The 12,139-nt window shown below is 39.0% G+C and overlaps 1 protein-coding gene across 2 annotated transcripts in view; it reads left to right on the top strand.

Moving 5' to 3' along the window:
• Window positions 1–12,139, top strand: part of AK5 (adenylate kinase 5) — a 101,526-nt gene that overhangs the window by 78,963 nt on the left and 10,424 nt on the right. For both annotated transcript variants that reach the window (XM_072867016.1, XM_072867018.1), the window contains exons 11-13: window positions 6,201–6,364; window positions 7,399–7,515; window positions 11,547–11,735. In XM_072867016.1, the coding sequence (XP_072723117.1) occupies window positions 6,201–6,364; window positions 7,399–7,515; window positions 11,547–11,735 (470 nt within the window). The remainder of the gene's footprint in view (window positions 1–6,200; window positions 6,365–7,398; window positions 7,516–11,546; window positions 11,736–12,139) is intronic.

Here is a 12,139-nt window from a genome sequence, read left to right on the forward strand (position 1 = left end):
AGAGAAAAATAAAAAAGTAACAGATGCAAAAGTAAATTTGGGGGATGCTCTAATATTCAAAACTTATGTAATTATTGCCAGTCACTAAAAACAAACAAACAACAAAAAAAATTAAATCCACTTACCAAAAAACCCCTTTTTTGTCAGAGCAACATGAAAAGAAAAATCTTAACCACAATGAACAACGTATGATTTTATCATTCTTAACTAATGTGATACTCTATATGACATCCAGAAAATTGTCATACATAACAAAGTTACTGGGAGCATTATCCCTCCCTATCCTCCATAGGAGTTTCATAAGACACAGCCACATTTGGCTTTGGTTGAGGCTGAAACTGAAGCAGAACATTTTTAGGAACCTTTCTGCACTTTGGATCAGAGACAAACTCCCCACTTACTCTTAAAGCGTAGTGTTTAAAACTTAGTCAATGTTACCAATTTCCTCTGCAGAATCCTTGTCATATTCTTGCTGAGGAACCAAAGCTGATAATGGTTTAAGCTCAATGTAAATAAGACCAGCTTTTCAGCTGACCCTCTGAAGATATTATCACCGCCTACATTTACAGGTAAAACATTATCAGCTGCAGACACTAGCTTCTTGTGCATACAAAAAAAAGCAGCAAACCCAAAACTCTTTATTTGTCCAAGGTATGTCAGACCTTGAACAACTTGATCTAACTTTGAATTTAGCCCTGCTTTGAGTAGAGGGTTTTACCAGATGAGGTCCCTTCCAACCTAAATTATTCTACAGTACCTGTATTACAGCTCCTTCTACAATCAGATAGGCATAGGATGATCAGTGCTGATAACTAAAACCCCAATCAGTCCAAGCGCTAACTGTAGAAGCTGATGAAAGCTGCGTCCTCTGACTTTCCATGAAATGAACTCCATGATTTCTTTAAGAGGGATGAAAACTCAGTGATGTCCCAGGACATCACATCACTCTGCCAATATGTGCTTCAGGTGGCTTTTTGATTAAAATCATCTTTCAGGAAAAAAAAATCTTGAGGGATTATTTTTGTTGTTGTTAAATAACAGCATCATTCCTATATGGTTTCATTCAGACTAAAAATCATATGTGAACAACAGATGAGGTGCTATTGAGAAGCCTTCAAATGCCATATTCTGAAGCTAAGGCTTATTTTTATTTGTATAAATAATCCAAGTAGCATTGATAGAATTGCCAAACTGATCAAGCCCTCCAAAATCATAGCTGAAATATAAGGATAGCTTGACTGGGGTTATTTTGATTTCAATTCTGAATTCTGAGGCTCCATTGTGCAGCCAGGTTTCCCCTGCAAGCACTTTTTCATGATACAGGGATGATACTCATTATGAAAATAAGGTCTAGAAATTGAAACATTTTAAAATGAATGGTGGGACTCTCTTGTAAATCCTGCTGCTGGCATTTTATGTAAATGTTCATAGTATTTTGGTATACGATAAACTCTCAAGATTTGGCAAGTTTAAAACAGAGACATCCCAGTCTGCCTATATGACGCTTCTTTATTAATACTTCTGGCAGCAAAGCCGGTTCATGAACTGCTCATATTGCTTGTTCCTGTCCCTGCTCACTCCCAGCAGCAGTCCCAGCTCCCCCTAGCATCATTAATTCATCTGCTTGTGATGCTGTGCTCTAGGCCAGACCAGTACATTTGAATCACATGCCTAGGCTTGTGGTCTTTCATAGTCTGGGTGGGATCGGGGCATGAGGAGAGCAGGTGTAAGACGCTCGATTTCTTAAACTGAGATCTTTCACTGATCTAAGGCAGACTGCAGTTAAACATTCAGAAGTGCTACCTGGGCAGTTGTCATTTCTCCCTACCCACTGAGACCACTCTTTTTCTCTCCTTGAAGTGCTCTCTGTGAAGCATTTCTGCATTCAATAATTAAATGGGGAAAGGTGACCACCTAAGTCAGGAGTGCTGCCAGGAAGTTATTTACCAGAAGACCCCTTTACACACTTTCACAGGCAGCTGAATCAACATAATGGAAAGGAAAACTGCACTAAGGGAGTGCATAGACCTTTTAATCCAGTCTTGTCCACAGAAAAGCAACATGCAGAACTGCATTTAATTTTTATGCTCTGTCTAGTACCCTGGTTCCAGATACTTGCTTACTGTTTGTATCAGAAAGCACAAAGGGACACACAAAGGATCCAAGAATAATCTCACTGACTGATACAACATGCTTAATTTCTGAATCTGCAACTTCCTCTTTTTATGAAGTTAATGAATGAGCTTTAAAGCAAGATGTACTGCACTTAGCAATACTACCATAATACAAAAGCATGCTAACATTGCAGAACTGCTGGTAGTTCTACATTCTCCTACAGGTCACAGCATACTCATAGTTCCTCTGGCCATTTTCTAGGCCATTCTAGGCCATTTCTAGGCCAAAAGGAATTTCTCTTTATCTTCATGCCATCTATGAAAATAAGAGGACAACATGATTAATCTGAATAGCAAGTTACCGTGAATCAGTCTGCCACTGGTTAACACAATTTTTTTTCCAAAATATACACAGGCAGAGTAAAAGATGACAGCATACAGAAAAAATGGCAGTGTTCACAAAGAACCTTACGCCTTCACAACAAAATTGGGGACATATTTTCCTCCTCCTAACAATTGACCCACTGGGAAAACTTCACTACCTTTTTCAGCATCTCAAGTTTTTTCTATTTGAAAAGCAGCGTAACAAGTTGCAGTGAAGGCTTCTTAACTGAAAATCTTTGTGCTAGCTTTTGTTATATTTAATATGCAGCTGTTGTTCCTTATAAGCTTTCTTCAATTAAATTATTAAATTTTTCTCATTTTTTTAGAAAGATGCATATATTTAATAAAGAGACCCTCTAAAAAGAATGAAATACAAATTTTGCAACACTACAAATTGATAATAAGCCTCATGACTGCAGGGTTAATTTGCTGTTAGAGCTGCTTATGTAGCAGTCCTATGAGTATATACCCTGAGCCAGAAGGAAGTATCTAATGAGTAAGGAAATGCACTTTCACATTCTTTCCCACCTAAATAGCTCTTTTTCAGTCACATTAAATACTGGCCTTCAGAGGGAGGCAAGACATTAACTAATACTTGAACTTTAGGCATGTAAATTAATACTGGCATGAATGCTGAGTATGTGTTCGGCCCTCAATGCTGAATTTCCTGGGGGCATTCAGCCTCTTCTCAGATAAGGCCAAGCAAGAACTGTGGTCTCATTTGTTGATAAGAAAGCACAAGACTTTGCAAAGTGGGTCATATACATTTGTCAAGCAGTAGGATGCTTTGCTACTCATCGATACTAAATTAATAGCAGTGGCCATAAAAATTACCATTTTCAGCACATAACTGTTATTTAATTATGTCTTTTCCTCTTCAATGATCTCAGCATTTTAATCTCAGCTTTGTTGGAACTCTTCTATAAAAAATAAACATAGTCAATTTTAATTAATGTTTTGGAGGCACAGTAATGCTCATTTATGGTGTATGCCCTGCATAATGGGTCATTCTGGCAGCATTCATTTTTAAAATACTAACAGATAAAGGTATTACAGAAACACATCAACTCTTCTGAATATTTACCTGCTAGCTAAACAACCAAAAATTATCCTTGTATAGTTATTTCTAAAAAGAGTTCTAGTTTATTTAGTATATGAAGGGACATTATGAAATTTCTGTTTCAGCTCTACATTCAGAAGATAGACAGTTCTATAAGAAACAGAATAAAGTAATCTTTATAACTGTTTTTTTTCTAATACCATGTATATACACCAAATGAATAGGATTAAATTACTGCACTGCTAGTATATTCAAGGCCAGGCAACAGAATGCGTAAACAAGCATATGCACACACAAACTTACTAACCTGAAAAACCAAAGCAAACCAGGCATAAAATTAATTGCTACTACAGATATTTAACAGTCTCATTACAGATAATTTGCCTATAATTTCTCTGTAGCCACTCTTATTTATTCCTTGTTTTCCTTCAATCGGTGCTTTTACAAAAGAGTATTTTTCTTAATAAAGCAATAGAAAAACAACATGCAACCCACATTGGAAAGAAAATGAGACTGCGACAAAGATATTTCTAGCTAAAATTGTAGCACAAGTGTGATTCTCATACCATGGGCTGATAATTGTCTTTGTGAAGCTGAAGTAAAAGGTTCCAGGTTACAGTAGACAAAACCATTCCTTTGATGCTACTGCCTTATGACCCAATTTTTATTCTCAGCTACAGTACTGTAACTTCTCTGAAAATATATGCTTGGAGCAATTATTTCTTAAATTGAATGCAAAAGTTAGAAGAAAATTCAAGTCAGGAGGAGATGGTGCCAAATTCACTCTATTGTGAACATGTTATTCCTATATTTGTTCATGGAAATATAAACAAAAAGGAAAACTGGGTATTTTCTAGCATCTTAAATCCACATAATAGAGCTATGCAGTCATATCTGCAAGTCCCAACAGTTGATAAACACACAAGTCACATGCTTAACAAACTTTATTGAAAAGAGGGTCCCTTTTTTTTTTTTATTTTGGCCTTGCCTCTTCTTTTGATTTTTGAGCACTGTCTCCCTACAAGGGTATAATTACCTCCTACTGCAGTAGATCTTCTGAATAGATCCATCAAAGACTGTAAAAATGCTGCTACACACCTTGAAATTTCTCCCCAAATCCTGATATTGTCACAATGGAAGCTTGCTTTCCTGACCTCTCCCACCCCCAGCACCAACATGGCCTCTCAGCCCTCCCCACCCAGTTCAGCCCTCATGGGGTGCTCACCTCAGCTCCGCCAGCAGCTCTGGAGGTCACAGCCACAGGAGCGGGATCCCTGAGATGAGGCTTCCAGCAATTTCTGTGGACTGCCAATCTCTCCAGCCGGGTTGGGGTGGCTGCTGCCACTCAGCCAGCGGCTGAAGAGGTGTTTGTCATTTCAGAGGGTCAGCCTTCAGGGTAAGGAAGGAAAAACAGCCATCTCCATTGAGGAGGTGGGACAGGACAACACCAACACCTGCAGAGCAAGGAGGTGTCCAGAGACTCTGAGACAACTCCAGAAAAAGGGCACTTGCCAGAGAGGCATCCAAGAGAGGCAGAGTTTTGGGACTCTTGAGGTGGTGGCAGCTCTCCTGCCGAAGGAAGCAGGGAGGCTTGAGGTGCCATTTCTGACAGGAGGACACCTGCAGCATTTGCCTGAGTCACTGTCCTTCCCCCCCCCGCCCCCCCCGTCTCCCCACAGGCCCCGGGGAGATGGAAGCACCCAGTCTGCAGCTGTGGTGAGCTGGGGCCAGCCACAGGTGCCTTCCCTTCAGGCTGTGGAAAAAATCACTTGAGCAGCTTCACTTGAGCACCCTGTCATCTGCAGCTGCCCTTCATCCCTCTGGTTGGTTGACTCTGAGCCTGGTTCAGACATGGTTTTCCAGTTCCTGACTGAGTGCAGTTGTGGATGTATAAAAGCGGGTGGTGGCAAGGTCTCTGTGGGCCCTTCATTGCTGAGCACTTTACTCTTACACTTCCCTGCAGCATGCATGAAGAACAAGCCAGTACCACAGCTGCAGGGAGCCGCATGACCAAGCCTTCGTCAGCATTTAGCAGCTTCAGTACCTGGCTCTCAGTTATCTGCAGACATACCAGCATGTGAGAGCTTTCCAGCTCAAAGGGAAAGGGTGCAAGCACAGTGAAATTTTGCTCTTATCTTTACCACGGTGCAGAAGGGTTTAGTTACTGTACACCTATGTGCATCCCACATAACAGAGGCACATTTTGCCATCTCTCTGCCTATACCTTCCCATTCCATGAACGCGGACAAAATATTTCCCTCGCAAGGATGCGGTGAACATTAGTTTGCTAATATTTGTTGCAGCTATCAAGCTGAACGTATACTGAGTCAAATACTCTTCCCCATTGGCTGTCTGTTTCATGTTTTTCCTTTCCATGGTAATGGTGTTTTAGGAACAGGTTCTCTTCTGCAAGAGATTTCACACTGTTGTGACTCCAACTTTGGTACACGTTTTGGACTCAGCAGTGTAGTGTATCGGAAGGGAAGCATCTGACTTGTTCTATTGTATAGAGTGTCTTTGCAAAAAAAAAAATTGCAAAATAGGCAGTCTCATCAATTTCCTCCTATTTTCTTGGTTGCTATAGTTTGAGAAAAGGCAGATATTTATTCTTCTCTAATTATAGATCTTTTTCCCTCACAAAGGTGGCCCTGGCTCTGGCAAAGGTAGCCAATGTGAACAGTTAGCCAAGAAATATGGATTTACTCACCTGTCCACTGCTGACCTTCTCCAAAATGAGTTATCCTCATTATCAGAGAGAAGTAAATTGATCAAAGACATCATGGAATGTGGTGAACCTGTGCCTGGCGTAAGTGACGGTTTTATTTGGTATCCTAGTGGTTAAACAAAGGCAGTGGTAGGTAGAAGGTCTAAAAGGGTGGAAATAAGAGACTAGAGCTGATGATTCCCCTTTAAGTAAAATTAATCTGCAACTTGGGGGAGAAGTTTCCTTATTGCCAGATCTGTGGCACTTCTTTCCCCTTTCTATGCCAGTATTTCTTTACATTTCAGACTCACATAGGCAACAAATTAGTCATGAAATACAGTGAGACAGATGCTGTGCTATGCATTGCAAAATGTAAGAATAAGTACAGGAAACAGAAACTTTACATCCATTTCATAGCTTCACATTTCAGATTCAGAGCTGGTCCTCCTGGCACCTATTCTAATTTACAGTACCTGCGGCTGTTCTCTGCAGAGCTGGCTGACATCCCAGAGTAGCTGGACTGCAGTTTAATGGAGGCTATGAAGACAGAATGTGTTGTTCTCAGCTGGACTTGACTTTTACATGGCAGGTCCGCAGCCCCAGCTCTTGGTGGGTCTTCAGCAGGTGCAGCTAGATCGTAGGATGCATTTGTTAATGAAAGATACTGGGAAGCGCTGCTCAGGGGAAACTAAAAGCTGTGCTGAGGCTTGATTTTGATTGCTTTGCTCTTTGGTGTGTTTGGTCAGATGGGTCTCTTACCACTTTCCATGTAATATAAATATATCAATAACATAGAAAATGCAATCAGATTGGGAAATGCTGCAGCAGTACTCCAAAGTTTCACAGGTATTAACAGGAATTTTGAAACGATGAAATATTCGCAGCTATCTAGAGGACACTTTGGGAACTCTTGGATGGGTTGCAACACTAGATTTGTGTAGCATAGCTGGTCCTGAGAGAAGAAAAAGTAGGGTGCCCTGCTACCTGCAGGACAAGAAAAATACCTGCATTCACAGGACCTGCTTTTATCAAAACAAGGCAGTTCTCAAGGGTGTAGGATTAAAGTCAGTGTAACAAAAAAAGGTATCAATCTTTCTTATTAATCAACCAAGTAACTCTCTTTCTTTCCAATGCAGGGTATTGTCCTAGAGCTACTGAAGGAAGCCATGCTTTCCAAGTTAGGGGACACAAAAGGGTTCCTGATCGATGGGTATCCCCGGGAGCTGAAAGAAGCAGAAGAGTTTGAGAACAAGGTGACCATATAATCATAATGCTGTTATAACTCCTATTAAGATATGACTGTACTTCTGATGCTGCTTGGGTCCCCATCTGTAGCTGATTGCAACAGGGACGTGTAAAGAGCCAATCCAACAGTGTTGTGCTGCTGATTACTGAAACTTTGGCACCCCACCAATATAGCAACTCCAGCTTTTGCCCTCACCTACACAGACTCTGTAATACCAGGAGAAGTAAAGGCTGATTTTACCCAAATTTAATATAAACCAAATTTAATATAAACCATATATTTATTTAATATAAAATATAAATCCACATTTAGTGGAAAGCACCATTTTTAGAATCAGTTTACTAATTCTAGTGGATGGCTGCTATACTTCTCATGAAAATCTCATCAAGCACTATTTGATGTAGGTTTATGAAAGCATGTATCTTCGCACTTAACATCTCTTGCTATTGAGCTGGCTCTGCTAAAGCTTGCTGACACTTTGAAACAGCAAAACACAGGTTAAATTTTTGTGATGAGTAACAGGTGGCGTAGCCATAAAAAGAGCGTTTTGCAAGTGACTGCGTGGCAGTTCAGAGCGTTATCGATTTCCTCAGTATGTGCTAAGACCTACTGAGAAATCTCAGCTGTACATTTCTCAATCTGCAGAAAATACTCTATATAAGTCCTATGAATGAATTCACCAGGGTTTAGGAGAAAAGAAGTGGTGAACTAGGAGAAATAGTTCCATATATATTCTATCATATTACACTCCGCAAATGTCCTATACAAGTTTTAAAGGTAATAAAACTTTAATGAATCATCTGTTTTCTCCCTGAACCTTTAGCTGCTTTATTTAGTTGATTACCAGAAAAGCCTAGCAAGATTTAGGCGTCAGAAGCTGGACAAAATAATGGGCAGTAGGATTTGCTATAGAAGCCATTCACAGAAATGTTGATCTATTAGTTCCTTTACTAAAATGCCACAGACTATTAAAAAGACATTGGAGATTTCTTTCATTTTGTGTAGAAGGAGGAACTATTTCAGCAGTGCTGCTTTTGTGGCAGGCATATGTGTCATGTCCTGTGAACACTGATGAATGCTATAAAGTAGGACTTGGAGACTGGAGTGTCCTGGACTGAGGCATTGTGAGGCAAACAAGTCTTGAAGCATCCAGTGCAAAAGCAGAGCCCTGTTCAGTTCCCGTAGACACTGTAGCAACACAAGATCCTGTAGTCCTGAGTTGCCTTTGACATTTGGATTAAAATACAAGGACCTCAAGTGATAATTTTGAATATGCTAAGTCATCCCTGTTGTATCCATGTATCCACTTCAGTTTTCACACGGTGAACTTGGCTGGCTGTAAGCTGCTCAGTAAGTCTGTGAAGTTTTCATAAATGAGTCATCATTGAGATAATGCTCTGCAGTTCTTTCTAAAGGGCGATGAGAAGTTCTTCCTACCTTACAATTGAATGAAAAGAGGTGGACATCAGGCTTTATTAATTAATGGCAGCAAAGTCCAAATGAATAGTGCTACATATCTACCTGATGTGTAAAAAGCATTATAATTGTTAAGAAAGAGTTGTTCTATTTAGAAGACATGAGGTATAGTGCTTATACTTAAAAGCTTGACAGGCCTAAATACAATTAGCGATGTAGAAACAGCTTATTCTCCAGCCAGTTTTGCCCAATTCCTTTCTACGATATAATTGTATTTTTACCTAGCCATAATTCTAGAGAAGCACATGTCTCTGTTCCCTCCTCGGTCTTTCTGCTAGGTGAGAAGTAGAAAACAATATTAAATTATAAGTTCCACATCACCAGGTGGAAGATAACCAATAAGACAGAGTAAAGACCCAATACATTAGACTTGTTTGGCTTCCTGCAGATGTCCCCACAGCATGAATTACTTAAGCTAAATTGTGTCAGGAAAACAGTAATTTAAAAAAAAAACCCAACCAGTAGTAAAAACTGCTGTAATATCTGATAGGGGCATTGCTTTTACTTTTTGCAATTTTTAACTCAGAAGAATGACATTTCTGTAATGTTTTGAATTCCAGAGAATAGCAACATTGAAACTTTTAAGAGAACCACATAGATTTTTCAAAAGCAGATCAGACCCGGTCTGTCAAACAAGATACTATTATCTGATCCTACCAGTTAGTAGACTCCTTCATATCCTCATTGTAAGGTGATTATATGACTATAACTGATGAAAGAAATCATTCCTCATTTATTGTATTATATTTTAGAACAGACCATGGAATTCCTCATGTGGGGCTGGGAGGAAATCACTTCTCACCATCCTAGTCCAATTTTACAAAAAGGACATTTGATTAATCATTGATTAAGTCCACATCTTTTTTAACTTCTCGATCTAAGTCTCTTGCACTGTTAAAACTGCCTTGTTGGCTTTTTTAATCTCAAAACACAATACTGCTGCTGCTAATAGCTTTAATGTTTTCTGAGCTGTGTTGAAAAAATGGATAGATAAAAGCCTGTCATTGAACTGTCCGACATAATCTCTTGGCTTCAGCTGTCTCTTAGAAAGTCATTAAGGTAGTAGAAAGGTCAATATAATCCAGACATCAAATGCAGAAGGCCTAACATGAAATATTTACCTTTAGAATATTTCTTCCTTTAAGGGCTGTCAACAAAGGTAGCAATGGCAATTTCCATATATCAGTCATTTAGACTTTCTTTGCTGTAGCCATGGTAAAAGCATGAATTTCTAATGGTCGCTAGTGTGAAGAACAGTCATCTTTGAGAAAAGACTTCTCACTCTTTCCTAAAAGGTGTTCTCCAGATCCCTGCTAAAAAGGGAAGGAATGAGAAAAAGTCTGAGAGCATCACTGAAGGATTTAATACATAACTGCATGGAAAAATTATCACATTACTTTTTCTGATCCTGTAACACCTTTATTTTACTTGATAGAGTGGAGTTTATCCCTTTAGACCCAGCCCAACAGTTGTTGTTCAGCCAAAACCTGTGTCAGAGAAAGCTGTGCTTGAGCAGGGTGCATGACAGGGTGTATTGCAATTTTATGCTAAATGACATGCATCTTTTTCAGCATTTTGGGGAAAGAACAATGGGGATTTGTGTTTAGAACTTTTGGCTCCCTCCTAAAATATTATAAGGAACATTTTGCTCTTTCTTGCCAGTTCTTTTTCACCCATAAAGTACTGCAATATCTACTATCAAATGTAGATAGAGACAATTATTTACTATCTTTGCCAAGGCCTGGGAATAGAAATAAATAAATCTGTATTTATTTTGTTTATAGAAAAGGGCAGACTCTGCCTTATGACTAGTTTGGCACTAGCCAAAAAGCACTAAGTGGTGGGCTTCTCATAGAATTCGGAAATTACTCACCAGCTTGAAAATGCAGAGAAATATATCACATCCTTCCTTTATGCCATGGGTAGTAATGATGTAGAGTTACACTGCAAATATTGACATAAAACAGTGTGTGACATAAAGTAATTCACAGGAGGTATGCCTATGAATGCATCCAATAACAAGCATTTGATGGTATCCTTGAGCCTGTCTGTTGCTACTCATTTCCATTTCAAGTGGGCAGACTTTAATTTGGACATTTCCTTCTATTTCCTTCTTGAAATTCTAAGCCATAGTTTACCACTCCTGAATGAAAATATACTCTTCACAGATTAAACAGAGCAAAGGCTAAAAAAAAACTGTGTCAAGCATTCCATGAGTCCAGTGCTGTTTGCATCAAGCTTTTATCAAACAATTGCAAATAATGAACAAACTGACAATCTTCAGTCCAAATAGCCAGAATTTTTCAGATCATATCTCTTTTTCTCTGTATGTGTAGAGCCCAGTCAAGCACAGCCTTGATCCTGAATACTGGGATCTGTAAGTGCTGCTACAGTAAGAGGTGTTTGTTAATAAGCATAATTTCTGTATAGACAAATACAAAAGTAATTTGCTAATAAATTCCTTAAGATTCTTTCGGTAGCATTTGTTTTTAAAGTTATCCAAACAAAATCAGTTTTACCAGGCCAATGGTTTGAATGCTTATTGTTTTTCTTTGTCTCTAGATTGGGGAACCAAAACTTGTGTTCTGCCTGGACTGCTCTGCAGAAACCATGAGCAGTCGCTTTCTGATGAGAAATCAGAGCAGTCAGCACTCTGGTAACACCGAAACCATCAAGGAAGGAATTGAAAGCTATTACCAAGCATCAAAACCTGTGATTGCATACTATGAAAGGAAGACACAGTTATGCAAGGTAAATTGCTTGACCTTTTGAATTAAATTATTGCTTTTTACTTCCATTATATGAGCAATATTTGGAAAATACTGACACGACACGATTTATGAACTGTATTAGGTTCAGCACTTTCCACTTTGTTCTCATCTTATACTTCCCTGGTTTGTTTGCAACTTCTACAAGCTTCTGAGTTCCACAATACAATTTGAAAGGATAAAAACACAGATTTATCCTGAGTCTGAGAACATATCCTGAATCACTACCTGATCTGTATAGAATCTCTTATTAAACATTAATGCTGGAAAGCTTTTCTTTAAGTATTAGGATTTATTTCTCTATAAGGGCTTTCAGAGTTAGGATGAAAGATTATGTTAATCCAAAGCCCTTTAGTTAAATTTACAAAACTGACAGTGTATATCCTG

Source organism: Ciconia boyciana, chromosome 7 (genome assembly GCF_034638445.1).
Source record: "Ciconia boyciana chromosome 7, ASM3463844v1, whole genome shotgun sequence".
In the NCBI taxonomy this organism is placed as follows: Eukaryota; Metazoa; Chordata; class Aves; order Ciconiiformes; family Ciconiidae; genus Ciconia; species Ciconia boyciana.